The sequence below is a fragment of the Aspergillus costaricaensis genome (genome assembly GCF_003184835.1).
Source record: "Aspergillus costaricaensis CBS 115574 unplaced genomic scaffold BO79scaffold_19, whole genome shotgun sequence".
Taxonomy (NCBI): domain Eukaryota; kingdom Fungi; phylum Ascomycota; class Eurotiomycetes; order Eurotiales; family Aspergillaceae; genus Aspergillus; species Aspergillus costaricensis.
The window spans coordinates 404,022-429,236 of record NW_020291819.1 but is presented as its reverse complement, the minus strand read 5'-3'; the positions used below and the strand labels follow the sequence as shown (position 1 = coordinate 429,236).

The 25,215-nt window shown below is 51.4% G+C and overlaps 14 protein-coding genes across 14 annotated transcripts; 5 read left to right on the top strand and 9 right to left on the bottom strand.

Annotated features, from left to right (window-relative positions):
• Window positions 1–279: 279 nt before the first annotated feature.
• Window positions 280–2,338, bottom strand: BO79DRAFT_209566 (cytochrome P450). Its single transcript, XM_025682625.1, has 6 exons — window positions 1,964–2,338; window positions 1,776–1,913; window positions 1,601–1,706; window positions 1,422–1,540; window positions 554–1,339; window positions 280–456 (listed from the first exon to the last, which is right to left on the bottom strand). Exons 1-6 carry the CDS (start codon window positions 2,300–2,302, stop codon window positions 337–339), a joined length of 1,608 nt encoding a protein of 535 aa, XP_025538707.1. The 5' UTR covers window positions 2,303–2,338; the 3' UTR covers window positions 280–336.
• A 374-nt stretch (window positions 2,339–2,712) lies between these two features.
• On the bottom strand, window positions 2,713–3,476 carry BO79DRAFT_209565 (class I SAM-dependent methyltransferase; the record flags this gene model as incomplete). Its single annotated transcript, XM_025682624.1, has 1 exon — window positions 2,713–3,476. Exon 1 carries the CDS (start codon window positions 3,447–3,449, stop codon window positions 2,715–2,717), a length of 735 nt encoding a protein of 244 aa, XP_025538706.1. The 5' UTR covers window positions 3,450–3,476.
• Window positions 3,477–3,645: 169 nt separating this feature from the next.
• On the top strand, window positions 3,646–4,713 carry nscB (metallo-beta-lactamase type thioesterase nscB). Its single transcript, XM_025682623.1, has one exon. The coding sequence runs from the start codon at window positions 3,746–3,748 to the stop codon at window positions 4,664–4,666; it is 921 nt and encodes a 306-aa protein (XP_025538705.1). The 5' UTR covers window positions 3,646–3,745; the 3' UTR covers window positions 4,667–4,713.
• A 137-nt stretch (window positions 4,714–4,850) lies between these two features.
• BO79DRAFT_229357 (FAD-dependent oxidoreductase) lies at window positions 4,851–6,170 on the bottom strand (the record flags this gene model as incomplete). The annotated part of the gene is made up of 2 exons (XM_025684036.1): window positions 4,851–5,572; window positions 5,651–6,170. The coding sequence occupies 2 exons, from the start codon at window positions 6,168–6,170 to the stop codon at window positions 4,851–4,853; spliced, it is 1,242 nt and encodes a 413-aa protein (XP_025538704.1).
• A 24-nt stretch (window positions 6,171–6,194) lies between these two features.
• BO79DRAFT_22679 (putative C6 transcription factor) lies at window positions 6,195–8,516 on the bottom strand. The gene has a single exon (XM_025683825.1). The coding sequence runs from the start codon at window positions 8,474–8,476 to the stop codon at window positions 6,386–6,388; it is 2,091 nt and encodes a 696-aa protein (XP_025538703.1). The 5' UTR covers window positions 8,477–8,516; the 3' UTR covers window positions 6,195–6,385.
• Window positions 8,517–8,645: 129 nt separating this feature from the next.
• BO79DRAFT_174832 (putative cyclopropane-fatty-acyl-phospholipid synthase) lies at window positions 8,646–10,870 on the bottom strand. Its single transcript, XM_025679762.1, has 4 exons — window positions 10,717–10,870; window positions 10,099–10,585; window positions 9,277–10,028; window positions 8,646–9,212 (listed from the first exon to the last, which is right to left on the bottom strand). Exons 1-4 carry the CDS (start codon window positions 10,819–10,821, stop codon window positions 9,003–9,005), a joined length of 1,554 nt encoding a protein of 517 aa, XP_025538702.1. The 5' UTR covers window positions 10,822–10,870; the 3' UTR covers window positions 8,646–9,002.
• A 991-nt stretch (window positions 10,871–11,861) lies between these two features.
• BO79DRAFT_174829 (uncharacterized protein) lies at window positions 11,862–13,629 on the bottom strand. Its single transcript, XM_025679761.1, has 3 exons — window positions 13,304–13,629; window positions 12,984–13,217; window positions 11,862–12,918 (listed from the first exon to the last, which is right to left on the bottom strand). The coding sequence occupies exons 1-3, from the start codon at window positions 13,554–13,556 to the stop codon at window positions 12,161–12,163; spliced, it is 1,245 nt and encodes a 414-aa protein (XP_025538701.1). The 5' UTR covers window positions 13,557–13,629; the 3' UTR covers window positions 11,862–12,160.
• Window positions 13,630–13,960: 331 nt separating this feature from the next.
• BO79DRAFT_196563 (tropomyosin) lies at window positions 13,961–15,237 on the top strand. Its single transcript, XM_025681212.1, has 3 exons — window positions 13,961–14,134; window positions 14,330–14,634; window positions 14,730–15,237. The coding sequence occupies exons 1-3, from the start codon at window positions 14,117–14,119 to the stop codon at window positions 14,890–14,892; spliced, it is 486 nt and encodes a 161-aa protein (XP_025538700.1). The 5' UTR covers window positions 13,961–14,116; the 3' UTR covers window positions 14,893–15,237.
• Window positions 15,138–16,065, bottom strand: BO79DRAFT_22632 (rRNA-processing protein RRP17). The gene is made up of 2 exons (XM_025683783.1): window positions 15,793–16,065; window positions 15,138–15,727 (listed from the first exon to the last, which is right to left on the bottom strand). Exons 1-2 carry the CDS (start codon window positions 15,970–15,972, stop codon window positions 15,251–15,253), a joined length of 657 nt encoding a protein of 218 aa, XP_025538699.1. The 5' UTR covers window positions 15,973–16,065; the 3' UTR covers window positions 15,138–15,250.
• Window positions 16,066–16,204: 139 nt separating this feature from the next.
• On the top strand, window positions 16,205–17,560 carry BO79DRAFT_245998 (Ac45/VOA1 transmembrane domain-containing protein). Its single transcript, XM_025685516.1, has 5 exons — window positions 16,205–16,357; window positions 16,422–16,720; window positions 16,787–16,891; window positions 16,947–17,165; window positions 17,217–17,560. Exons 1-5 carry the CDS (start codon window positions 16,263–16,265, stop codon window positions 17,354–17,356), a joined length of 858 nt encoding a protein of 285 aa, XP_025538698.1. The 5' UTR covers window positions 16,205–16,262; the 3' UTR covers window positions 17,357–17,560.
• Window positions 17,561–17,754: 194 nt separating this feature from the next.
• BO79DRAFT_209558 (uncharacterized protein) lies at window positions 17,755–19,509 on the top strand. The gene has a single exon (XM_025682622.1). It carries the CDS (start codon window positions 18,131–18,133, stop codon window positions 19,184–19,186), a length of 1,056 nt encoding a protein of 351 aa, XP_025538697.1. The 5' UTR covers window positions 17,755–18,130; the 3' UTR covers window positions 19,187–19,509.
• A 598-nt stretch (window positions 19,510–20,107) lies between these two features.
• Window positions 20,108–21,956, bottom strand: BO79DRAFT_174817 (EXS domain-containing protein). The gene is made up of 5 exons (XM_025679760.1): window positions 21,695–21,956; window positions 21,563–21,612; window positions 20,773–21,467; window positions 20,390–20,703; window positions 20,108–20,318 (listed from the first exon to the last, which is right to left on the bottom strand). Exons 1-5 carry the CDS (start codon window positions 21,777–21,779, stop codon window positions 20,245–20,247), a joined length of 1,218 nt encoding a protein of 405 aa, XP_025538696.1. The 5' UTR covers window positions 21,780–21,956; the 3' UTR covers window positions 20,108–20,244.
• A 382-nt stretch (window positions 21,957–22,338) lies between these two features.
• pex10 (ubiquitin-protein ligase peroxin 10) lies at window positions 22,339–23,642 on the top strand. Its single transcript, XM_025682621.1, has one exon. The coding sequence runs from the start codon at window positions 22,429–22,431 to the stop codon at window positions 23,563–23,565; it is 1,137 nt and encodes a 378-aa protein (XP_025538695.1). The 5' UTR covers window positions 22,339–22,428; the 3' UTR covers window positions 23,566–23,642.
• Window positions 23,643–23,946: 304 nt separating this feature from the next.
• BO79DRAFT_288168 (3'-5' exonuclease) lies at window positions 23,947–24,930 on the bottom strand (the record flags this gene model as incomplete). Its single annotated transcript, XM_025688659.1, has 2 exons — window positions 23,947–24,125; window positions 24,183–24,930. The coding sequence occupies 2 exons, from the start codon at window positions 24,928–24,930 to the stop codon at window positions 23,947–23,949; spliced, it is 927 nt and encodes a 308-aa protein (XP_025538694.1).
• Between the last annotated feature and the right edge of the window lie 285 nt (window positions 24,931–25,215).

The following is a 25,215-nucleotide window of genomic DNA, read 5'->3' as shown; positions in this document are numbered from 1 at the left end:
TACTACAATCATTCAGTGAAAGTTCGAGTCTAAGTCGACTGCAGTGCTTGTTCCAATCCAATAGAACTTGACTGACAACGCTCTTCAGTTTAACATGGTATATACCTACTACTACGTCTGTTACTTTACTTTAGTCGCGAGCTTCAATTATATTCGATACCGCCCCTAAATCTGCCCAGTTTATGCCTACTACTATTCGGTGGGCATACTGTGAGATCTCTTTCGGGGCTGTTAGTACTCTAGTACAATGATAATATTGTGCTGCTATATATAGCACTCCGCTCAAGTAGTTTTATGAAGTAATTCCTACAAAAGTTTGTTGAACTCTGTGTCACGCTAGACTAAACTGTGTAGCCCCTTGCCCGGCCGCCATTCCAGTATCAAATCCATTCCGGACTGCTTGAAGATGAACAGCTGACGAACAGTCCACGGCTGTTCGGGTCGTGTGAATTGAGGCTGGTATGGTCAGCCAGGACATAGAAGAAGAAGAAGAAGAAGAAGAAGAAGAAGAAGAAGAAGAAGAAGAAGAAGAAGGGGAAAGCGTGAGTCTCACCTGCATCAAGGCAAAAAATGTCGGAATGAACTTATAAATTTCCATCTCCGCCACGTGCTTCCCGATACACCCGCGTGGTCCATGCCCGAACGCCAGGTCGTGTGCGTTCATGGCACGCAGTCGTTCCTTGTATTCGGTGTCCGTCTCGCCCGGCCGCATCAGCCAGCGTAGAGGGTTGAATTCGTCCGCATCATCGCCGAATATGACTCGATCACGCCCAATCATGTCACCATGCATGCCGATAACAACCCCGCCAGGTAGTCGCCGGCCATCTGGAAGGGTGACGCCACCGGGGGGCGTCTCACGCTCCATCATACCGATGAAGGCAAAGTGTTTGCGCAAAGCCTCGCGCACCAAGGCACCACAGAAGGGGAGCTCGAAACGGGCAATGGAAAATGGCACTGGCAGTGGGCCATGGTAGCCGTCCAACTCAGCTGTAATACGCTTAAGAATCCAGGGCTGTCTGAGTGCGTAGTAGATAGCCGTACGCATTACAACCGCGGTGGTGTCACTGCCGGCGATGAGATTGGCCTGCATGTAGCCAATCAACTGACCGTCGGAGATGGTCGGATCTTTACGTTGTGCCTCCAGAAACCGGTGAGCGAAATCGTGCGGCGTTTGATCGTGCTGTTGCCGTGTCTCGAATTCCAGGGACTTCTCATATTCGATGCGATCTTCGAGGATACGCTTACAGCGCATGGCAAAGTGACCCGACTGTTTAGGCTTGAAAAATCTACTGATGGGGTTCAGCCGCCATATGCGATCGATTATCGGCATTGCCAAAGCCTTAGCGCAGTTAGCGGACCTGTCACGTCGTGGCCCCATGTTTGGGATCAGATCATGGGAGGGGGAGAGTGTTCGTTCATACGATTCCGCGATAGTCCAGATCCTTTTGCAATTGTTTCAACACGCCATCCACATCACCACCGGCCTTCATGAACCCCAGGTTTTGGCTCATGGTCATCTCCAAGACGACATCGAAGGCGACTGCCGTACGTGAGCATAGCCTCAAACCCAAGATGGCTGTTCATTGTAGGTTAAACTCACAGTATTGCACCCAGTTGTGGATATCACAAGAAATCTTAGGCCTGATAAACAACTCGTCTATTCTTTTGTAGAATAGTTCAATATTTTTATCCATGTAGGGTTCGAACTGCCTCCAAACATTGTTGTCAGCTTTCAAATCAGTCCCACCCTGTGCCCACATCAGTGTCTCACACACCTGCAAGATGCTGGTCATGGCATATGCGCCAGCAACTGGCTTGCGAATGCGCGCATGAGTTGTATTATCGGCGGCGGCGAACATCGTGGGCTGCTTCTTGCCTTTGTAGACAGGCGCCATGGCCTTGACCATGTCCGACTGTTGCGGATCAGTATGCGAGCTAGCGATGGTGGTTTTTGGCAGAATACCTTTTTAAATTCCGTATGGAAACCGTAGATTAGATCTACAGCTCGAGGGTCGGAGCAACTGACCATGCGTGGGCCAATTCGTATGAGGGTCGAGTCGTGGGCCGCATGTAGCCCTGGGAGATCTTCTTTGAAGCGCCATTGCCAGACCTTGTACAGACGCCACAGGTCAGTGAATTTAGCAGCAAAGGGACCGGGTATGTCCACAAGACCGGGTTGGAAGAAATTTGACAGCAGGTGGAAAGCTAGGTAGGCAAGGGAAAGCGTGCAGAGGACGTAAGGAAGAGGAGGGAGCGCCTCCAGGCGCTCCTGGCAGTTCTGCAAGAGACCGGTGATGAGCATTCTGTGTCTACAACCAAGGTGAGAATCGAGGCTTCGAAGGTAATGTGCTCACAATAAGAATGTTTTGGGGGAAATATTAGATGAGAAGACATCTACCGTATGCTAATTTTGTGGTTGATTGCGGCCGGAGTTTGGGCTTTTGAGCCAAGTACTATCAAAGTCCGACAGCATGAATGGGTATAATCTTTGCAAGGGTTCCCCAACTTGAATTAAGAGAATGGAATCACGAGGGTAGCTATTGACCACTTTTTCTATGTTCGATTTTTATATGTGTAATCGAGTCAATGTATCCTAAGGAAGCATTCGAGCCTTTACATCCAAACTGCACCATCCCAACTTCGCAACCCAGCGATGACAGTTACCACAGTAAACAGACTACCCCCCCCCCCCCTCCGCTTGCAGAGTTGTAGAATCAACTATCTAACAAATCACCCTCATTTTGCTTAGGGCTCGAGGCACGAAACATGAATACTGAGCCTACAACTCGCGTTTCGACCTCCTCGAAGTTCGTGCGCAGAGCATGCTCAAAGTCATATGCATTATCATCGATATTGTGAAAGATGCCAGCTTTCAGCACGCCGCGGCGCACATGGGCAGCGAAGCAATTGTCGTTGCGCACACCCTTGCCCAAAACGCTGGCACCGTGTATGACGCCGTCGCGGGTCATGTTGCGCTTGATGTGCTTGAAGATAGCGCACTTCTCGGCCACGGTGGCCGGAATGCAATGCAGCAGATAGTACATGGAAACCGAATCGAACTTGTCGGTTACCGGCAGGGGTTGTAGGATATCAGCTTGTAGGCCGCGCGCGTCCGGGCGGCCACAGCGCTGCAAGCCCAGATCCAGCGCAGGCCGTTCCAAGTCCAGAAGTGTCAGGAGCGTCGAGACAGGAATTTCACTTCGGCGAAGGTAATATCCTGTCCCACTGCCGATGTCGAGGTGGTTTTTGCCTATATTGGCTCGGAATTGTGGAAGCAGGTATTCGGAGGTACTGCAGCCCCAGGCCCAGGTCGAGACGATGCCCAGGACCCAGATCTCGTAAACCAGTAGATCCCATGGCTTATATATAACTTCCTCGCTTGGAATTGAAGGATGCTTCTGAAAATCATCAGTCGCGGTAGTGGTTGTAGTAATGCTGCCGGATGTCATGCTGGCGATGTGTATCCTCAATGTGGTACGATGACAAACAGTATCGGCCAGAAGTGGAGGAGGCCCTGATTTTCATCGTGCCATAAAGGCAAATCGGACTTTGCCTTATCGATCTGGCAGTTCATGCTGGGTAGTGAGAAGGGGCAGTATAAAATCCGAGACCAAAGCCCGGCGTAACTCAACCCGACCAACACCACAATGACAGGTAACACAATCCACGCCAGCCTGCACAATACTCATCTTCCGTAAAGGTTTTACTCCCCCCTTTACTACACTCACATATCGAGTCACAGGCAATGTCTACACGAATTACCTTTGACGAGAGCTACTGGGAAGAATACCTGTCGGGGCAAGAGGCGTCCCTCCCAGCTCTCCCAGCACTCACTCAGCTCACACCCAGGGTGACTCGGCTCCTGGCCGGCAACCCAGGGGTCATGCAATTGCAGGGCACGAACACATACCTGGTCGGCACGGGTGCCTCGCGGATTCTGATCGACACTGGGGAAGGCCGGCCGATCTGGCACACCATGCTGGTAGAGTATCTTCGAGAACACTGCCTAACACTGGAGTATGTGTTGGTAACGCACTGGCACGGTGATCATGTGGGCGGAATTGCCGATCTGATCAAACACAATCCGACACTACAGTCACGCATCTACAAGTATCGACCAGACCGAGGCCAGCTGCCCATCGCAGACGGGCAGCAGTTCAAGGTAGCAGGTGCGACAGTACGGGCAGTATTTACACCCGGCCACGCGATAGATCACATGTGCTTCCTTATGGAAGAGGAGAACGCGCTTTTCACTGGGGACAATGTGCTAGGCCATGGTTTCGCTGTCGTGCAGGATCTGACGGAGTACATGGGAAGTCTCGCGCGCATGGCAGCGCTAAACTGCGCAAGGGGTTACCCAGCCCACGGAGCGGCCATCGACGATCTACCCGCCAAGATGCAACTGTATATCCATCACAATGAAGCGCGCGTGCAGCAGGTGACCGCCGTGCTAGCGGAGACTATGAGGCAGCCCGGGAGACGGGGTGGCATGACGGTCCCCGAAATAGGACGGGCTATATATGGTGAGGTGCCTGGGGAAATTATCGAGAATGCAATCGTCCCGTTCTTGTCGCAGGTCCTATGGAAACTGGCGGATGACCGCAAAGTCGGTTTTGAGCCAGGCGAGACGACCGAACGGCGATGGTTTGGGTTGGTAGCACGATAATGGTGACTGATCGGTGTAATTAATGACCATCCATACATACACATCATTTATACATCGTATATATTCCTCCTTAGTAAGGACAAAGGCGACGGTGAGTACAGAGAATTGTGGGATTGATGAACATGACGCCCAATACGAAATCGGACGTTTGCTACCTCTAGCCTCTAGAACTCACTATGTCATCCTAATCTGCTGCCTGAGCGCCCGCCTTGGCGCGCCGCTTTTCTGCAATCTCCCGCCACTCTGCTATGGGTCGGTGCAGCACGTAAAATCGTGATCGTGACCGGCGTACGGCTTCCTGGCATCGTCGAGCAGCTCCTTGGTAATACACAGACACTGCGCGATCCACAGCAGCCTCTTTGATCATCGCTGCCGCCAATTCAGTACTGTCCACCAGTGCATGGTTGCCGCCCTCCCCACCGAAGATCGGCATCGCATGCCACGAGTCCCCAACGAACACCACGCCTGCCTGCGCAGCTTGCAAGGCATCCACCGTTGGCATGCACACGCATCGACTGATCCAGTGGAACACTGAGTGCTGTCGGATGGTCTCCGAGTTGATGTACCGTGCCCACGGCTCCGCGAGCTGCCGCGACGGCAGTTCATCCAGGAGCGCCTGGGGTGGCTCTCGCATCTGGACTTCTGGCTTCTTATCATTAAACAATGGGTCATTTTCGCCGGACGCTGGTCGGGAATATGACCAATCAAGGTGCACCCGCGTCTTCGTTATGTTGCAGACTGTAATCGGCGTATTAAACCCGTCACCCACACCCGCAAGAATGTTAGCATTGCCGATGACAGGACGCAGGTAATGGTCGTACTCGTCGCGCGACACCTCAAACTCGCCATGGTATATCACTACTGGCACCACTTCTGGAACGATATGTGGCAGGACCTGCGAACGCACTGCGTTGGGCAGAGGGTCAGTAAACACGTGTCAGCCAGTATGCAATAGAATATGTGGACAGTTTCAGTCTTGCGTACCCGTCGAATGCACACCATCAGCAGCAACCACCGTCGAGCCGTCATATACAGCTCCATTCTCGAAGACTACCTGAACGTTGCCCATTGACCCAGATATAATCTTGAGCTTATGTCCATAGCGCACATCCAACTGGTCATCCCCGCAGTCGGCAATCCAGGCCCGCAGTGCATTGCGATTCGCTCGCACAACCGCTGGCCGGGCATTAGCGTCCGGTTCGACGAGTATCTGGCCTGTCATGTTATCGCGCATTGCAAGGTCAACCCATCCGGTGCCACCGATAAAGCGGTCTGGTGCAACAGCCTTGGTCATACTTTGGGGGGACAACCCGCCGAGGGCCTCGAGCAATGGTGAGTAGCCCCAGTCATGCATGGAAATGGCAAACCCCTGACTGCGTTCCGGCGAAGATGCCTCGAAGACGATGTTTGGAATGTTATTATTTGTCAAGATCCGCCCAAGGGCAAGGCCCGACAGACCCGCACCGATGATGAGGACAGGGCGTGATTTGTCCATCCTGTGCATAGCGTCGGGCGGGGAAGATAGCGGCATTGTGATATGCTGGATGATAAAAGGGCTCGAATAAACATGAATATATCTTTCTCATAATCTTCAGACGCGTAATCTTAAAGCTTGCGCTCGCTGTTCTCGCGTGCTGCTCAAATTCCGCTGAGCCGTCCAGATTCACTGCAAAATCCGAGCGCTGCCCGCTGAGAACAAAATCCGTGAAGGACTCGCTCTCAGCCCAGGTTGGCTTCTCCGTACATCTGGTCCCAAAATAGCCAATCGGAAGAAGAGTTGAGATTGAAAGCATTGTTCACGGTTGGGTCGGCCGTGCTCATATCGTCGAAAAGCTCATCGAAAGAAAAGGCCCCGTCTGTACATTGGTCGGCAGAGAAGATACTGCAATCCCGCTGGTCGATATTTTTGGAAGAGCGTTGAGCGCGCAGCGCGGTGATGAAAGCAGGCTCGGGAGATGGGTTACGAGGCGGATTCACTAGCCAGGCCTTCAAAGTGACCTTGGCGATCGTAACGTACAGATTTCTTCGACCTTGTGCCAGCGCTTCGTGATTCACGTAGACCTCTGAAACCCTCCTCCAGGCAGCATCGAGCTCCGATGGCGAGTAGAATCCAACCTTCGCAATGCTTCTCAGAATACAAAGGAGAGAATCCCACAAGAAAAACGCTTGCATCTGCCACCGAAACTTCCGTGTTGCAGGGTTATTATAGATGGCACTGCTGGTATCCAGTACCTTTTCGGCAAGGGTGCATAGGTGTCTCCTCTGAGTGTCGGTGATAGTTTCTTGCTTGAGCAGTGGCATTCGTGCGCGTAACCGGACGGCGCTAATGGCCGATCGCATAATACCAGTGGTCAACAAGTGTAAGGGGTTCATAATGTCACAGTACCGTAGAAACCTCATCTCAATGAGGTCTTCCACTTCGTCGATCAGTCGCTCAATATCTTCGGGGTCCCGGAACTGGATTGTACCCATGTTTTCCTTCAGCTTGACCCCCGTTCGAGTGTAGAAATTTGACAGCTCCATCCGGGACAAGCAAAAAATCATCTCCGACGCCCCTCGTTGGTCGCGAGGCGGCTCGGTCATGCCAGGGAAGATCTGGTCGTCGTTAATGTTCAACGGTTGTTTAGTATCCCAGCTGTCAGGTGGGAGGGATATACCCGTGCCGGATGTTTGACCCGCGTAGCTGTCCAGGGGTAGCAGTTGCCAAAAGAGCCGCCGGCGCATCTGGACCTCAAACGGGGGCAGTCCGAGGCTTTCTCCATCCTGGTGGAGTCCTATTCGTTGGGCTAGACGAATTGCAATCCCAGTCAGGATCCAGAATGTATGGGACTCGATCTGGGTACGCAGGGCAATAAGAAAGAGTGTGTAAGCCTGTAAAACCGGCATCGCGGTTGTTTTGAGCCAAGACGCATTCACTAATGCCTGGATGAATGCAGTCCGGTATTTAGACATCAAGTAGGTTCTTGTATTATCGAATTCACGTGAACACTCGTCGTCCGACATTGAGAATACGGCGAAATAATAGATGACAAAAAGCACGCATTCATCGTTCTTGGAGGCGGTCGCCGGGTGCTTGGAGACAGTGTTGACCATCATAGCAACCGTCGGAACATGAAGGACCTTGCATAGAGGCTCGACGTTCTCCACGTAGGCATGCCAGAGCTTGGTCGCATGCTCATGGCTTGGGTGAAGGTCAGCGAGGCCTATCGTGCTCCCGAGCATTGCGTCCGAAATTGAATGCGCGGCGAGGGCACCGAGAAGGCTGATCGGAGAGCCTTTGTCGGGCCCAGGCGTGTCTTCGTAATGGTGTTCTTGTTCAGACTCAGGCAATTCACATAAATCACCCTCTCCAGCGTCAAGGAGCAGAAGATTGTCAATATAGCGAGAATTACCAACAGTTGGACGCACTTTATCCGGTGTGGCGCCAGTCTGTGAGTTCGCTGGCCCTGGAGTCGGAGCCTGTATGCTGTTCACTGATGTCTCCGAGTCTCTGCCGCTGGTGGTCGAGGGAGGGGCTGTTGGGAGGAGATTGTGGTCGTGCAAAATGCGCTCGTAACGTTCCAGGCGTTCCTGTGCATCTTTGTCGCCCCGACTATGTTTCCTCTTGCGCCGGGGCTGCCGTGGCAGATAAACACATTCGAGCTTTGTCTTGATGCAGCTGGCACATTTGGGCACCGCGCGGTTGCACTTGATCTTCTTGCGCACACAGGCCTGGCAGTTGAAGCGGACCGGGGTTTCAGAGCAGTCATTTTGCGCATCAAAGGGGCGGTTCCTTGCGGGAGCGCAAGCAAGTGGGACAAGATCCTCCATAATGGAAAATCGATGTTTTCGCTCTTGTCGGTTTCTTTAGTAACTTGCGTCTGTGTTGCGCAATTTAAAGGAGGCACCTCCCCTGTCACTCCTCCGCATAAAGGATGTTCCGCCCACGAATCGACTAACCATCATAGTAGATGCTACACACCCACTACTAGGTATTTTTCGTTATTACATGATTTCATTCTGGATGCTATTGATTACATACAGTCCTCCCCTGGAAAGAGGAAAGAAGTAGTATATAGGTCAGAAACATTGTACATAAAAGTAATGTGTCGTTCATTTCCATTTCCATATGAGAAAAGAAATCCCACTCCTCTCATTCAGGCATACCTTAGATAGGTAAAAATTGAGACATCGTTGTCATCCTCTGTTCACTTCCTGTCCAGATTTTCCAGTTCGTTCATTGGAATCGATGTTTTAGAAAGTGCAACAGCCTTCTAGATGGACGGTAAATCAGTGCTAGAGGCTGTCGGCTATGTCATGACGCCTATTCGACCGGCATATTGCCGTAAGGGTACATTTAAGCCTTGTTAGGAACGTGAGCCTTGGGGACAGCACCGGTGCCGGCACGGGTGATGGCGGCCTCACGGGCACCGCTGAGACCATACTGGCTGGGGATACCCTCAACACGGTGGGTGGAGTTGATGTTCTTAACGATGGTAAGCTGCCAGCAGGTAGCACCACCCTGGCGGGAGGTGATGGTGGAGTAAGCCAAGAAGTATTCCCAGATCTGGAAGTAGTCATACGTTAGTATCGTTTTGTCGTATACACTGAACGGGGGTGGGAGAACTCACTCTGAACCATCTCTTGCCGTACTTGGCCTCAACCTTGTCACGGTTGCCCATCCAGTTCCGGTACCAGCGCCACAAGGTAGCAGAGTAGTGAACACCAATAGTGTCAATGGCCTTGATTTCGAATCCAGCAGCCTCCAGTCTGTCAACGACAAAGCCAAGGGGAGTGCTAGCGTCAGCGCCAGGGAAGATGTATTTGTTCATGAAAAGACCCCAGATGAGATCCTCGTACTGCCAAGACTTCCGCAGACCAGCGATCTGCAGGAAGAAGACACCATCATCGTCCAGCATGTCGTAGACCTGAGAGAGGAAGGAAGTGAAGTGACGGACACCGACGTGCTCGGCCATCTCAAGGCAAGTGATCTTCTTGTAACCGCCATCAACCCGAGGAGCGTCACGGTAGTCAAGGCACAGGATACGGCTCTGAGACTCATCCACACCGGCATTGCGGAGACCCTTGTTACCCCAAGCGGTCTGGTTGCGACCCAAGGTGATACCAGTGACCTGAGCGCCATAGTGAACCGAAGCATACTTGGCCAGAGTACCCCAGCCACAACCGAGATCAAGGACAGTGTCACCGGGCTTGACGCCGATCTTTTCGCAAACCACAGCCAGCTTGTTGTCCTGCAGTTCCTCCAAAGTCTCTTCCTTGTTGGGGTCGCTGATGATACCGGAAGTGTAGATCATACGGGGGCCCAAGAACCAAGCGTAGAAGTCGTCACCGCGGTCGTAGTGGTCACGAACCTGCTCCTCATCTAACCAAAGTCGCTCAAGTCAGCACGACACCCCCACCACCGTGCCAAATGTAGTAAATTAAACACGTACCTTGGGAGCGGGTGTGCATCAGCATCTCGGGGATGAAACCGAAGAGGAAGTGCTTGTAGAGACCCATGGTGAAGCGGAAGTTGGCCCAGTCGTGTCTGAACTCCAGAGCCTCCAGGGCATCACACTTGAAGTCCACCTCGCCATTGAAGTACTTCTCGTAGAAGACCTCCATGGGAATCTTGCTCTTGCCACGGTAGGCAGTACGATCATGCTCGCTGTGGAAGTTCAGGTAGTACTCGACGGGGCGACCAGCATACTTGGCCTTTTCGTTCTTGCGGGGAGAGATGGAAGAGGCGATGGACCAGAAGCCCATCAGAATGGGGACGGTGGTGAAGATGGCGAAGAAGATGGTGGTGTAGAAACCACCACCGATCTGGCGGGCGAGATACCATGGGACAAGGATGAGGAGAGCGAAGAGGAGGGTGTTGGAGAAGCTATCGCTACCCTGAGAATCCGCGGGGACGGGGGCATTTTTGATGGCCGGATACTAGCAAAAACAGGAGAAGATTAGCTTCCTGATATTGCGAATAGAATTGACCCATTCCTGTTCAGAAAAATAGGTGTCAAGAACCCTGGAGGAGCTCTTCAGGAGCTGTTCAAGTGCTACAACTAACTCACCGAGGTAGTCCGCACACCGCAATCGTCGGCGGGAGTAGTGCAGGAGGCGGGTGGAGTTTCAATGAACTCGAAGTCCTCTGGGGACTCAGGATGGATATTCGTCATGGCGGAGGAGACGAATTGTCGAGAGGGAGAGGGGGAGGGGGAGGGGGAGGGGGAGGGAGAGAGAGGAGGAGAGGTGGGAGGAGAAAGAGAAGGGGAAGAGGAGAGGGAATTGGAGAAAAGAGGGAAGAACAGGATTGCTTGTGAGGCGGGAGCGAGTGGATTATTGCTTGAGCAACTGATCAACCGCCAGGGTTCGGAAGACTGCGCCTAAGCAAAGAACATGAGAACTTCCTCCTCTCTCGTTCTGTAATTGGTCTACTAATTTTAACGAGTGATGCTACAGCCTGGAGGTTTGAACAGGCATTCGTTAGATTTATCTGGGTGATAACCTGATGGAAAAGTAACTGAACTACGACTACATGAACACTCCTGCAGCAGCTGCAGCTTTTGCTGTAAGGCTGGGGAGAAGAAGTGTTGATTGCTTGGACAAGTTTCCAAGGATTCTAGACGAAGTGGTCCAGTCCAAATGGGTCTCGCCCGGGAAGACAAGCGGTGAGCGTCGCATAGATTAGTTAGTAGTATCGATTAGTAGTTGAGTAGTTATATTGGGGCTCTCTCTCTCTTTTCTCTCTTTATTGTGTTAAGTGCCAAAAGCACTCCTTGAAACCGAAGGTCCTTTATTTGGCTGATTGCAAAACAACCTAGAACAGGTACAACCTTCTCACGTTCCGCGGTCGGGGACCAGGACACCTCCTAACCAGTTACTATCTTTATAACCGATCTCAACTTCCCCATCCAAGGTTGGCATTTGGTCTTTTCCTCGGGTCTGAAACCCAACTGCGGTGCGTGGCCCCTTTTGCTTGGTCCAGTGGGCTTAGTCATGGGCGTTGCAAGTCAAGTTGCCCCTTAAACCAGCTTAATCAATTGAGCCATCAAACGGTTAGCCTGGGAGGGAACCACTGTTTGAGGGCCGGCAACACCCACTACAGGAGGGTCCATTACGAATATTCTGGCTATTAATCATACAGCCCAATTTCATGCTCAAATAGGGACTAGCCCCACGCCGGGGTCTTCCGTGGGACTCGTCAAGTCATAACAGGATAACACTGTAACCCCCATCGTAGATAGATACATCATAACTTTCTAGAACGCCCCCCCTTTCAAGTCCCGTGCTCCATCTCTCTGGCTCCGTGAGGTTTCTTTTTCCATGACTGTTCTTGCCAGTCAGGAAAAAAATACTTACACGTTGGCGAGTGCAACGAAACATGGAAGACACATAAAAGTAGACCGGGAAACCAAAGAACACCACTCAACTACCAATAACATGAACCCATAAAATCCCATATGATACGCCGGATGTAGACCTCTGTATTCGCCTTAGTTCTTCACACATCTCATGTCACAGCGTTAATTGAAAGTTCTGAGCTTCTTCATCTTCATCAAATGTCGGAAGCCCCTCCGCATTCTCCAAGTCTAGCCCAATCGTGTCGGCGATCAATGGTGGAGTTCCACAGGGCTGCAGATAGGTGTCGGGTGAAAGGATTCCTTGGGGGACTGTCTCCAGCTCTGTTGGACTGGCCGTCCTGCCATGTAACTTGGTCGACACTTCCCGGCCCCTACTATATCCCACCGTCGTTTGGGAAGTTGCAGCAGCGGCCGTTTGACGCATACTCGATGGATTGGTCGGTTCTCTTGGTTTCTTAGACGGGAACAAGGCAGAAGTAACCCTAGGCTTGGCCGAAACAGCCGGTCTGGTGCGTGGAACAGAACGCTGTGTTCCGGACAAGGCAGCAGCAGCATCACGAGCTCGGATGGTGGAGATGTTGTTGGTATGTTTGGTCTTGTTGTTGGCCGCTCTCGTTCGTGAACGCGTTTGAATTCGGCGTTGTGTGGCGTCTGCTGCAGGCGGCTCCTCAATTGGAACGGTCTCGTATGTTTCCTCGAAGCCAATGCTCTCGACTTGCTTTCGAATCATTTCCTCAACCATTCTGTCGCAAGCAGCTGAATCTTCTTGGAATTTGCGCTCGCGCTTAGTGAGCCCATCGGGGCCAACCTCATTATCACCATACACACTTTCCAGTCCTAGGGCGAGATTTTTCGGCTGGAATTGCGGAAAGGTCGTATCATAAGTGACATCGTCCGGGATATCAGGAAGATCTGCGATAAATCAGACACAACGAACCCCTTGATACATGCGAAAACCCCGCGAAAGGACTACTGACCTTTGGGCTTAGGGGGCATATATTCAATGTCAGGGACATCATCTTCTACCGGTTTCGCCTGAACCTCTGGCTGACTTGGCTCTACAAAGGGAGCAAATTTCTTCGCCCTCTGCGTAGAACCTCTTTTGATGGTTCTGTCAGGCTTCACCGTCCCTCCAGGTGCTGGCGTCTGCAATCCCCTGGCTTTGGCATTTGTCGTCTTCATGCCAAGAGGGGCACGCTGACGAGGATCTGCTGCAAAGTGTGTTAGTCTCATGAATAGCGAATAGCAAGGATCAAGTCATGCGACTCGAACATGGTCGTAGACTTCCATTACGTACCCGCCGGAGTGATAAAGGCATTTTTCGTGGTCAAGTTGATATTCTCCTTCTGTTTACCCCCCTTCACGGTTTTCTTCCCAAAAGCCAGCGGATCGTTCTCGTCATTTTTCAAAGGGACTTTGAATGGCGTTTTTGGTACTCGAGCGCCGGGGGTCTTGGGTTGCAAATGTCTCACGCCTTGATTGAGTGGTTTCGACGCGGCAACGGTCTGGTGAGAGTGGACCAGGTTTTCTTGGTCGCGTACAGCCAACATGGTGGCAGTTATGTATTCACACGGCTCATTCAACGAGCGAAGATCGATTGGCGTAGGTTATACTGGAGGTCGGAGCTAAAGGTGCTGGAAGCGGCGCGTCAGCACTGAAGGAAGGAGAGCGGAGCTTGTCGACATGGTTCTAGATGCAGCGTCACGCAACCGAGATGTTTTCGTGGCGGTTGCCCGTGGAGACAATACAACTGAGTGTATTCCGTAACACCGGGACGGTAAAGTATCAGCCACAGCAATTGTGGCACTGCCCGTCCAGGGGGGGCGATGGCATCCCCTACCATACCAAAAATGGATCGGGCCCAACCACTAGTCGCGGCTGACCGCCAGGCCAGGCAAGAAAGTCAACCTTACCTGAAAGGCCCTCCTCCACTTCTCTTCCTTTCTCCCTAAACCCAAAACCCATTTGTCCTTTTGACTACTTGCTTCCCTACTGCATCTCTGTCTGGTTTATCGCTGAGCGAAAGCCGTCCCGCATCCCCAACTCATCGAAACCATCTACTTTCTACCATACATATTCCCCGTTCCTTCACTGCAAATAACTGCCCAACATGGATAAGATCAAGGAGGTGAGATTCCTTTCCCTTCCCCTCCCCCTGTTGGCGGGGTAGCTTCTAAGCTGCCTGGAACTGCAACATGCACCACCACATGCATCCTTATTTCTCCCACCGCATCACTCATGGTGATCCATCTATCCTCATTACCACAAACAGAAATGTGTAAATAAACTGGAAATATCCGAAAGCTGACCCCCATGATTCTAGAGAATGAACAACCTCCGCCTCGAGGCCGAGGAGGCCCAGGAGAAGGTTGAGGAGCTTAAGAGCAAGGTCAAGACGCTGGAGCAGGAGAACCTCGCCAAGGAGCAGGAGATCACATCCCTCAACCACCGGAACCAGCTTCTGGAGGGTGAGGTCGAGAAGCTCGAGACCGCTCTTAAGGAGGCCAAGGATTCTGCCAACCAGAGTGCTCAGCACGATACTCAGAACGAGGCTCTCCAGCGCCGTCTGCAACTTCTGGAAGAAGAGGCCGAGGACGCTGACCGGAACCTCCGGGAGACCAACGAGAAGTACGTCTATTTTCCATTTCCGCCCCCTCCCCGCACCTCCTTTCTTACGAGTCCGCAACGGAGCAACACATATACTGACTACGCTCGTGCTCTAGGCTCCGCCAAACCGACGTCAAGGCTGGCCACTACGAACGCAAGGTGCAGGCTCTCGAAGCGTCCCGTGACCAGTGGGAGAGCAAGTACGAGGAGATGGCGAAGAAATACGCCGAGTTGCAGAAGGATCTGCACGACCTCGAGGTCTCCATCAGCAATGTTTAAAAAGGAGATGGCGCCGAGGCCCGGAAGATGCTGGATTTCAGCCTTTTCCCCAAATATACTTTTACCTTTGCTTTCTTTTCCTGCACATCACAGTCTGATCTATATGTCCTGTCTGCAGGGAGACGGATTTTAGCTGTATCTTTTTTTCGTCGTGTCATCTAGCTGGCTTCATCCGCATCATCAACCGGTCTCTCCGCTCGTCCCCGTGACCTTGTTTAACCTTTTATTGTTTACCATATTAGTCATTGTGAAGGTACATAGAGCATATTTAATTGGGAGCGCCCCCCTTCTGGCTTCTGTATTCTCAACCGAATGCTGGTTCATAAATGTGCTGTGCTGTGTTGTATAGGATTGGATATTATGAGCGGTCTCGTCGAGCCTGGGCTTTCCTCGATTTCGCCGCGCGCTCCTTCACCCTCGTAAGCTTGCGTTCCTCTTTAGACTCGTAGCGGAACTTCTTCTTCTTCTTTTTCGGTTTGTTATCGGTCTTCTTTTTCGTCTTCTCGCCTGCCGGGTTTGATTTGGTGTCCGGTGCAGGTTTCGTCTCCGTCTCCTCTTCATCGTCGTCCGATTCATTGCCTGCCGATCGCAGTAGGCCTTCTCTGGAAGGATCCATTTCTTCCACCGTCACCGTCGTGTACTTGTCTTCGTCTATGTATTCAGCCTCATAATCCACGGCTGGGGGTTCTTCGAACCCTTCCCATTCCTGGTCGTCTTCATCACCACTTCCCGAACTCGAGTTGTCCTCCTCACTGTCCTCCTCCTTCAGTCTCTTGAGTTGTTTTTTATGTTCCTCGATAGCGCGCTGGAAGTCTGCGGTTCGTTCTTCGCGAATCTAAATTGCAAGCAAAATTAGTTCCGGTGCAATTAAGCAAACTGATCACCGGCGAATAGACGTACCCTTTTGCGCTCCTCACGCTTCAATTCACGGGCCTTCTGCTCGGCCACCTCTTGTGCATGTTTAATGCGTTGTTGTTTGCGCTTGCGAAAGCCTGTGAGAAACTGCTGGCGATCGGCAGCGTCGAAGGTAACTTCTTCGACTTTGCTGGCCACCTTTCTCCTTTTTGCTGCTGGCCCCATGATTTTATATATGAGACAATTAGAATAAATTGCCTATAATTATGGACGAAGTGATGTTGTTCTCTGAGGCGGGGATTTTTAGTTCAGGAAAAATTTCCAAAACGGCCGCATTGCCAGAACGTCACGGCCGGGGACAAGTCGAGCTAAGCCGTGCCGGTGGTTGGCTCGACCGCCTCCGAGCCGTCGTCGGCCAATCCACCAGCCTGGCTCCAACATCATCATTCATTCCTCCCGGAGGTTCTCTAGATAGCCGTCCGCTCATCTGATAGCTACCCCCCTATTACACCACCATGCGTTTGGGAACCTTTTCGCTGCTCGCTCTGGGAGCGACGACGGCGAACGCAATCCGCGACACCTCTCCCTTTTTCCTTGCATCGACCTCCCAGTATGCGTGACACTTGCTCGATTGCGGGACTTCCTTAGAGTGTCCAGCTAACTAGCTACTACAGGATCCCTTCTACGTCGGCACAGCTGCGGACTGCTCCCGCTATCTTAGAAGATCTGTCTACGGGGCTGAGTGGCTGCCCTTCCGACTACTATGTTATTGCGTCTCAGCCCGGTGTGCACAGCACCGACTTCGCTACTCGCCAGTCCGCACCGCGCCTCGGTGGGAAGATGACGGGGAAGGACAAGAACATCCGGACAAAGACGATTGTGAATGAAGTTGTGGGCGAGATAGAGGCGAAGGATGTCCAGAAGCTGCTCGAGAAGGAGTGCGGGGCTGAATCGACCGTGATCGACGCTTCCTGTAGGTGCTCACTTGTATATGAGTGGTCGATAGATGAAGGACATGACTGACAGCAAATGATTATAGCTGATTCTCACTCTACCGACTTCGATGCGGAGTCCCGCATCATCGTTGTTGACTTGCCTGTCCTGCCTGCGGGACATGATCGGAAGAAGCAGCTTTCGAACAACGGTTAGTGGCCCAAACGTCTATACTACTCCCGGAGAGATGCTTATTGTTTTTGTAGATGGCTTGCTCTTCAATGTCATTGACCGGCTCCCGGAGTCCAAGGGCTACACGATCCTTTACGTCACTTCCCCGAGGGAACTCGAAGACACCGGTTCCGATTTCTACCAAGCGGAACAGGATCCCCTTCACATGGACCTCAAGCGCGACTACTCTGCTCATGACAGTCAATCTTCGTCCAACAAGACTCTTTTCCAGGAATACCAGTTCTTTACACCCGGTATGTAGACCGAAATCAAGCCACCGCAAGACATAATCTGACCGTTAACAGGCATTTGGATGGGAATTCTCGCGACCCTGGTGTTCCTGATGATCTTCTATGTCGGACTGTCTGCTCTTTTGAGCTTGGAGGTTCCCTATGCAGCATTCGAGAAGGACACATCGGCCGCTGTGCAGAAGAAGCAGCAGTGATTAGCGGTTGTTCTTCCAGATTCGTGTCATTAGTCTTGCTTCTTCTTTGCATAATTTGCTATATTATGAATAGGCTGTATATCAGCGAAGCGGCGTTTGCTTATTTGTGGAATCTATCATATTGTACGAGTGAAAGTGGCACCCCACTAGGTATCGTTTGGAAGTCGAGGTAGATATCTAGTTAACCATCGAACATGATTGATGACGAATCCTAGAATGTCTCACATTAGAGTTAATAATTAAGGGAATGGCCCAATAGCCTGAACTTACCTCGCCGCTAAGAATAACTTGGGTATCACGTGGGCCATAGTGTGGAAGCCTCAGGCCGGCCGAGGATGGCACGGGGCAACCACCGCTTGGCTGTCAAAGACCTCGTCTTTGCTCACTCTCTAAATGCCCATCGCTCGCTTTGGGGGGTCCTCAAGACACGGATTAACCGCACAGCGGCTATCGCTGTAGTCCCTCGTTTGGCTGTCTGCCCTACCTCGGTGATCACCGTCTTACCCTTGCATCCATCGCTTGTTGACCCTCTTGTTTTGGGTGGAGACCGATATTAAGTCCCGCCCGCCTGCCTGGAGACACCCGCTATTCATGCAATCAATCTACGACCAGAGACATCCGATTCAGTTCTTGTTTTGCTGACGATTTCGGATCCCTCTTGACTATGAACTTGTATCTCTTGCCTTAACTCTAATTGCACCGGTCATTGCTGGTTCTACGAACTCTCGTTACCCCTCGATCTGATACTTAGATACCCAGGAGTCTATATCAACCATGGTAGCCCTGTCGGTGGGCCTCTCAAGGGCCCGCCAGCCTTCATTCATACTCCTTCTATTGTTTATCATTGTCTTTGTCGCGCAAGTTTCAGTCGCTCAGGATTCTACCACAGACGACTCTACGACCACTGCCACCACAACGGCGGACACATCTTCATCTACGGACTCTGCGACAACCTCGTCAGATGACAGTACTACCACCTCAGCTTCAACCACGACGGACTCATCGTCTAGCTCAACGACAGATGCTTCGTCCACGTCAACTGACTCAAGCTCTTCTTCTTCCTCTTCCTCAACCAGTGGCTACCCCATCGTCACTGTTCCCCCCACAGCCGATGCACCGTACATGCAGAAGTCGAAGATCCCCGAGGGGACTCTGTTCATCGTTGTCGGGGCTGTCCTTGGTGCCATTGGATTTGCTATTCTGGCCTGGCGCGCCCTCGTAGCCTGGTCAGTCAACCGTTCCGTTCGTCAAGCCGCCATGGTTCGGTCATCCGAAACCAAAGGACTGCTTCGCACCAAGAAGCGAAGATCTCGCTCCAGAAGATCAAGTTCCGGACCAGGTGTCACCCTCGAGAAGCTGGGTGGTGGAGGGCATCATCACCACCGTCACAGCCACCGACACCATAGGTCACCTTCCACAAAGACCCCCAGCTCCAACAGCGCGCTGTTCTTTTCGCCCACCGCCGGAATGCATCCCAGCAGCAGTAACAGGCGGTCTGCCTATCTCCCTGCAGGCTACTACAACACCGGCAGTGCAGCGCCTCCTCGGACTCACGAAGCACGCTTCTCGGCGGCTGATCTCCCAGGCATGGGACCACAGTCGCAGGGTTATACGAGGGCCAAAACAGCCCCTAGCCCTCCTGAATCACCAGGCCTATCCCCAGCAGCCAACGAACAGGACACGACGCCCCGTCGTAGTGCCAGACGGTCCCGCGCAGAAGACCCCTCTACCAGCAGCGTGAATCTGTCCTCTCCTCCTCAGGGTCGCACACCAAGCGCATACCTGGAAGATTTGTTCGATAACCACAGTACGCCTCAGAACAGACACTGATATGACCTATCTATGCTGTTGTACGAGCGACGGTTTTTCATTTTTCTTTTCTCTCAATTATCTCCTTTGCCGTGTTGTATATTTCGCATTATGTTCCGTCATACAGATCTCTTATCATTAACTTCTTTTCCTGCTTATATGTTTATTACTGTATTGTATATTTTATTCTATCATTTCTATCATGTCAGCTAAGCCCCTTTCACGATCAACGAGCATTTATCTATTTGCCCTTTCTATCATTATTTAGCATTCATTATTCCTCTCTTCAATTTGGCGTCCCTGCTATACTGTAACTACCTCCATTAGTGAAACAAAAGCAAGCGTCTTAATAATAATCACCATTAATATTACCTATTAAGCGAGTGCACTGTCCATGACAGCCTCGATTATCATACCATCCAGCACTATGACCAACCCGCAGTCTTTCCTTAACCCCCGAACAGTACCAAAATGAGTGGTACTAGGTAGGTACCCCAATAAATAATAAAAGAGAAAGTTATTACAACGAAAGAAAATGAAAAGAACCCGAAGAGGATGGTAAAAGGTAGGAGAGATAAAGAAATAAAGAAATAAGAAATAAAACAGACTGAGGATTTATACTATACGTTTTAACGTATACGAAACAACAACATGAACTGCTCCGCAACACTCCCTTTCCCTTTGTTTCCTGCCCAATATAATATGATACAGACGCCTCTCCGCCTCCCAGTAGAAAAATGAAAAAAAGTGAAAAGGAAAAGAAGAAGGTAAATATAGGTGTGTGTGTGTGTGTGTATAGAACAGACAAGTGTATAGTAAGAGGAACGGAACCAAGCCAATCCAAGTCAAATCAAGTTTGAAGAAGTGAACGGGCCGGATGGGCTCTAAATGCACCAATCCAAGCCAGGAAGAGGGAGAAAGGCAGGAAAAAGAGGCAGAAGGAAGAAAAATGTTCTTACATACGTAAACACAATAACGATGAATGCTGGCTACAATGTTGGATACACAAAAATCATGTCAGTTTATAGAGGAATGGGCGAGAAGCTTTGTCTAGAAAGATGCGGCAAGGTTGTATAAGTTCAGTCTGCGTCCAATTTGCCGCCGAACTCGCCAAGGAGAATATCGTCGGGGGCAGGACCGCGGCTGTTTCGGACTGTTGTTGGGTGCCACGAGTCAGTTGAAGGTGCCACGGTAACGTGCTTGTGTGATGGATGGGTGACTTACTCCACTCGGCCTCGACGCGGAGGAAAACCCACATCCAACGACGGGCAACCTCGGAGAACATGAGTACGAAAATTCCAAACTCGGTCTCGCTCATCCAAACAAATCCGGGCACGTATCTAGAGAGCCAGGAGAAACGGATGGCCAGATCAATGATGATCGCGAGGTAGTATTGTCGGTTGGCGAAGTAGCGATGGCGGCGCAGTCCGTATGGGTGTTCGTGGCTGTGGCGTGCCGAAGAGAAAAGGGTCAAATCCCAATCCTTGGTGATATCCCAGTAGAAGGAGTATGCGGAGTTGATGAATGTAAAGAAAAACCTGTAACAGAGGGAGCGCGGTTAGACAGGGCTATTTGCAGAAGGCAGGAAAGAGAAGTCGAGCACGTACAAGAGCCGTGAAAGGCTCATCTCACTGTAGCCGTAAAAGTCTAGAGGGTTGTAGTTCTTCAACTTGGCTGCCAGAATGATCACCGGAAACGCGGTGGCGTACTTCAGGGCGTTAGCCAAGTGCTGGCCACCCTGGCTGCCCGCAACTTGACTACGCTGGGTAGCCCGACGAACACGCAAGTATTCGATGAGACATTGGCGAAGTCGAATGATACTGGGAAAAGCGATGATCAAGGGAACGACGTAATCGTTCGTGCGACACTTGCGGGTGGGTTTGGACGTGCTGGAGACGTCCGTGGTAAAGAACATGCAGAAGGTAACAACCAAGTCCGCGAGGACTCTAGAATAGCTTGTCAGAGCATCTGCCAGCAGAATATCCCCGAATTTGCCATCTTGTGCTTCCGCCAGACCTCCAAGACTGATGCGCTTCAGGGTCATGAAGAACCGATATCGGCCCGAGCGCGCGATCCGGTAGAAGGGCAGGACGAGAATAAACAGTCCTATGAAGAAATATGACTGCGGAATGAATTCCACCGCTTCGACGCGTTCTGCGGAGCCATGGGTGGCGGGCCAGAAGATAAGGAGGGAGACGACGAGCGGGATGGTCAGGAGAGTGGCCAGCTGGTATGTCGAGGCATAATGCGGGCGTTGACTGGAGGATTGTCGGGCAGGGTATTTAATGAGGGCAGGGACATCCTAACAAGAAGCCAGTCAGCGAATGTATATAACTATATAGACAAGAGAAGTGGAGGGAAGGAGAATGGAGAGGGAGAGGGAGGGGCATCACCCACAATATTGGCCTTTAGGAGGTACTGCAGATTAGCACCCCAACCCCAGAAACCTATCGATAACGAAATGTCAGCCAAATGAAATGCCGGGGATTAGTTAGAGGAGGGGGGCGATCATCCAAGGGGGTAGCATACCAGCCAGCAGTATCACCGCCACGCGATAGGGGAAGGGGAGGAAGAGACTGAAGCGATCCAATTGAGCATGTTGATCGACACCCATATTCCATTGAAGAGACGGCGGCGCCGGGAATTCAGCACCAGAGGGAGACCGAGAAGGAGATTCGGAAGTGACTCGAGGGAGGCTCGAGGCACGGAGCCAGTAGTGAAGAGTATGTAGCGACAGTGACTGATCAGGCGAAGGGGGGAGATCAAGGAGCGACTCGGGGTGAGGTTTAACAACCACAAAGGGCACTCAAATCATGACCAGCGAAGCAGTTTAAGCAGCGGGAAGTGAAGAAGCTCAGGGACCGCCGGTTTCAGGTCGGCTTTCCACTTTGGACGGGGCCCAGCGGCTCCGCGCGGCTTTCCGGCTTGTAACGACGCGCACTGGTCCCGCTTTGGGTCTAGCCTGGCCTCTTTGGGACTTGACCCTTAGCACGTGAGTAAGGTCATGTGATAGGGGTCACGTTGCGGTTGTCTAGAGCATCACGTGAGTATTACCGAGGCACTGGTGTTGCTCCTCCGCCTTTCGGGGATCCGCTGTTGCATGCCGGCGCTGCTATACAATCCCACGCGCCTTATCTCTCCCTCTCTTTCTTCATTTCTTCCTGCCATGATAGCTGCCTCAGCGAGGGAATAGCTCTCTCTTATATTGACTCCGCATTTCTTCCCTCACTCATCACCTCTCCCACTCTCCCACTTCCCTCACAATGGCCGACAAAGATCTCTCCCTAACTACCTCCGCTCCGACACCGTCCGTCTCTCCCTCGGCCCATTTCTACCCTTTCGCTACCTCCCCAGACATCATTCGGTCGCATGAAAAGGATGTTTTCATGACAGGGAGCTTGACAAGCCAAGCCCATTCAATTGTTCGCTCTCTCCGCGGAGCTCGCTATGCACACACCCACTCCGATGCCATCAAACACCTAACCGAGATCCTCTACTTTGCCTTGACCACCTTCATCGGAAACCGAACCCTAGGAGAAGAATACTGCGACCTGGTCCAACTAGAAGATGACACCCTCCAACTTCCTTCTCTCCCAAGGCGAGCTGGGTATATCCTCAGCAGTATTCTGCTGCCCTGGACGCTGCAGCGTATTCTCCCCGCTTTCCGACAACGACTGCGATCGAAGCTGGAACGCAGTATCGCTCGACAACAATTCAAAGCATCTCAAGCCAAGAAAACAGCAGTAGAGCAAGCCAAGGACAACAAGTCGTCTAAGAAACCATCTTTTTTCACGAAACTCCGGATCCAAAAATACATCCTCGAGCATCTGGACTCCATCACGTCGCTGTCACCCATATACGCCGTTAGCATCGCAACGTTCTATTTCACGGGCGCTTACTATCATCTCTCAAAGCGGTTCTCGGGCCTGCGGTATGTCTTCACGAAGAAGGTAGAGGAGGGTGAACAACGGGTTGGTTATGAGGTCCTGGGTGTGCTGCTTGTCTTGCAGATCGCTGTACAAGGCATCCTGCATATCAAGAAGGTTGGGACCGACCTAGAACAGGGGAATGAAGATAGTGGACTTGAAGCAGAGGGTGGCATGAAACTGTATGGAAGTTCCCTGATACCGTCTCTCGAAAACCCCTCCTCGCTTCCTCTCCTTCCGGCTTCTGCTGCCCGGTACGATTTCTCAGAAGACTCCCATGCGATCCCCTGGATCCCTGAAGGACAGCAGCGCAAATGTACGCTCTGTCTGGAGTTGTTCAAAGATCCGAGTGTCACGACCTGTGGACATGTCTTTTGTTGGACGTGTGTGCGGGACTGGGTACGGGAGAAGCCGGAGTGCCCGCTTTGTCGACAGGAGGTGCTCTTGTCGAAAGTGCTGCCCTTGAGAGGATGATTTTGATGGTTTTATGACTTTACAGCGCTGTTTATATACATGACTGACTGTATCATGCTTTCTTGTCTATAATTATACCCCATTCATTCTAGAGGCAATTATTTGGCAGTCTCGATTGTAAATGACTTGACTTTCTATTTAGTTTCTGATGAAACTGTTGTATATATTGATTCTAGCATGGGTATCATATCATGTTCTAGCTCTGAGATCTATATAGATCCAATCTTCAGAGGTTATGGCCCTGGAATCTGGTTATTCCAACCACAGAGTATATATCGAGTCGCTCTATGCTTTAACCAGGTAGCAACCAACCTGTTTCGTCGCGGGAGTATGCATATGCTGTGGAAACCAATGTATCGTCACTCTGTCTCAAGCAATCCACTAAGGCTTAACCACTTCGACATCATCCGGGACCGTCGTCACGGTCGGCTCCTGCACAATACGAATAGGCAGATCCAAATCCGCATGAGCAGGTAAAGGTGGTCGAGGGTCGAGGGCCTTTCGCTTTGCATCCATAGTATCGAACAAGCAGATACAAGCATACGAATCAGATGCAGCATCTACACATACACTCATTATTCATGTGTCGGCACCAGGGGCGGCCGAATAGAACTTACATTGCACCTGACGATAACTCAAAGATACCGTCCAATCACTGCACCTCACATCTTCCGCTTTCTCCAACGGAAGCCCCAGGTGCTCCTCCACCTGCTCACTGAGATTGACAGGGCGCTTGTTAATGAGTTTCGGGTTACTCTGGCAGTATTTGACCAGTTTATGGAGATGGCTAAGCTCGAAGATCCCGTGCGCATCGATCTTAAGGTACTTGCGGAGACGCGTGCAGTCTGCTTTGATTGATACTCCGAGCTTCGTGATGTCCGGGGACTCGATGATTTGTTTGAGAGATGGAGGGACGAGGTCGCTGAGCTTTTTGCCTGGTCTGAAGAGGGCGACGTGGAAGAGAGCAATTCGCTCTCTGTTCGCGACTTGGATTAGAGATACGTTGTCTTGGATGCTGTTCCAGGCGGAGGCCTGCGCTTTCCATTCCATGTCGAAGCCGAGGATCTTGTCGTTCAGGAAGAGTTGCGCGACATCTTCGCTGCTTTTGAGTGTTTTGCAGTAATGGACGATGATGTTTTTGCCTTCGGGGCTTTTGAGCATGGTGTGGCTCCAGAACTTGAGTGTTGGGGGATCCTCGGCGGGTGTGAGGACTGGTTTTGATTCTCCTGCTGGGTGGTTTTCTGAGGCAGTCTCGTCTATGTCATTGTTGTTTGCACTCAGTGTTTCTGACTTGGCTAGTAATACTGGTGATTCTGGTGTCTGGAGTTCTCCGACGTCTTTACTGTCGATTATATGCTCAATCATTGGTCGCGGAACTGTATTCGAGCTATAGCATCTTTCTTGTGCTGGAAATGGATAGGTTATATGTCTGTGGCTATGAGAAACGGCATTTTGGCGACCTGTATATGGAGAGGTCTGATTGTAAAGTATCATGCCGCTGGCATGTAAATGCCGGGGTTTGAGTTCGCAGGACCGACTGTCGATCCTGGAAGAGACATGCCTTGTTCCAGGTAGGCTCTGTATAATGCCTTTCTCATTTTTGCTCGAGCTGGAACGTGGAGAGCAGCTACTTCTATTCAGAGCAGAGTA

Bases quoted from the DNA above. Each gene is read 5' to 3' on its own strand.
- BO79DRAFT_22679 (XM_025683825.1), bottom strand. From the start codon at position 8,476: ATGGAGGATCTTGTCCCACTTGCTTGCGCTCCCGCAAGGAACCGCCCC.
- BO79DRAFT_174832 (XM_025679762.1), bottom strand. From the start codon at position 10,821: ATGACGAATATCCATCCTGAGTCCCCAGAGGACTTCGAGTTCATTGAA. The intron at 10,029-10,098 runs GTACGTGTTTAA...GACTTTGGTTAG, and splicing joins GATGCACACCCGCTCCCAAG to ATGAGGAGCAGGTTCGTGAC. The intron at 9,213-9,276 runs GTGAGTTCTCCC...GACTACTTCCAG, and splicing joins ACGGCAAGAGATGGTTCAGA to ATCTGGGAATACTTCTTGGC.
- BO79DRAFT_209558 (XM_025682622.1), top strand. From the start codon at position 18,131: ATGGTAGCCCTGTCGGTGGGCCTCTCAAGGGCCCGCCAGCCTTCATTC.
- nscB (XM_025682623.1), top strand. From the start codon at position 3,746: ATGTCTACACGAATTACCTTTGACGAGAGCTACTGGGAAGAATACCTG.
- BO79DRAFT_174829 (XM_025679761.1), bottom strand. From the start codon at position 13,556: ATGTTGGCTGTACGCGACCAAGAAAACCTGGTCCACTCTCACCAGACC. The intron at 13,218-13,303 runs GTACGTAATGGA...CACACTTTGCAG, and splicing joins TGCCTTTATCACTCCGGCGG to CAGATCCTCGTCAGCGTGCC. The intron at 12,919-12,983 runs GTCAGTAGTCCT...GATTTATCGCAG, and splicing joins TATGCCCCCTAAGCCCAAAG to ATCTTCCTGATATCCCGGAC.
- BO79DRAFT_209566 (XM_025682625.1), bottom strand. From the start codon at position 2,302: ATGCTCATCACCGGTCTCTTGCAGAACTGCCAGGAGCGCCTGGAGGCG. The intron at 1,340-1,421 runs GTATGAACGAAC...AACTGCGCTAAG, and splicing joins ATCTGGACTATCGCGGAATC to GCTTTGGCAATGCCGATAAT. The intron at 457-553 runs GTGAGACTCACG...TGACCATACCAG, and splicing joins CATTTTTTGCCTTGATGCAG to CCTCAATTCACACGACCCGA.
- BO79DRAFT_22632 (XM_025683783.1), bottom strand. From the start codon at position 15,972: ATGGGGCCAGCAGCAAAAAGGAGAAAGGTGGCCAGCAAAGTCGAAGAA. The intron at 15,728-15,792 runs GTACGTCTATTC...CTTGCAATTTAG, and splicing joins AGCGTGAGGAGCGCAAAAGG to ATTCGCGAAGAACGAACCGC.
- BO79DRAFT_174817 (XM_025679760.1), bottom strand. From the start codon at position 21,779: ATGGGTGTCGATCAACATGCTCAATTGGATCGCTTCAGTCTCTTCCTC. The intron at 21,613-21,694 runs GTATGCTACCCC...CGTTATCGATAG, and splicing joins GGCGGTGATACTGCTGGCTG to GTTTCTGGGGTTGGGGTGCT. The intron at 21,468-21,562 runs GTGGGTGATGCC...GCTTCTTGTTAG, and splicing joins ACCTCCTAAAGGCCAATATT to GATGTCCCTGCCCTCATTAA.
- pex10 (XM_025682621.1), top strand. From the start codon at position 22,429: ATGGCCGACAAAGATCTCTCCCTAACTACCTCCGCTCCGACACCGTCC.
- BO79DRAFT_245998 (XM_025685516.1), top strand. From the start codon at position 16,263: ATGCGTTTGGGAACCTTTTCGCTGCTCGCTCTGGGAGCGACGACGGCG. The intron at 16,358-16,421 runs GTATGCGTGACA...TAGCTACTACAG, and splicing joins TTCCTTGCATCGACCTCCCA to GATCCCTTCTACGTCGGCAC. The intron at 16,721-16,786 runs GTAGGTGCTCAC...AAATGATTATAG, and splicing joins GACCGTGATCGACGCTTCCT to CTGATTCTCACTCTACCGAC.
- BO79DRAFT_196563 (XM_025681212.1), top strand. The intron at 14,635-14,729 runs GTACGTCTATTT...CTCGTGCTCTAG, and splicing joins CTCCGGGAGACCAACGAGAA to GCTCCGCCAAACCGACGTCA.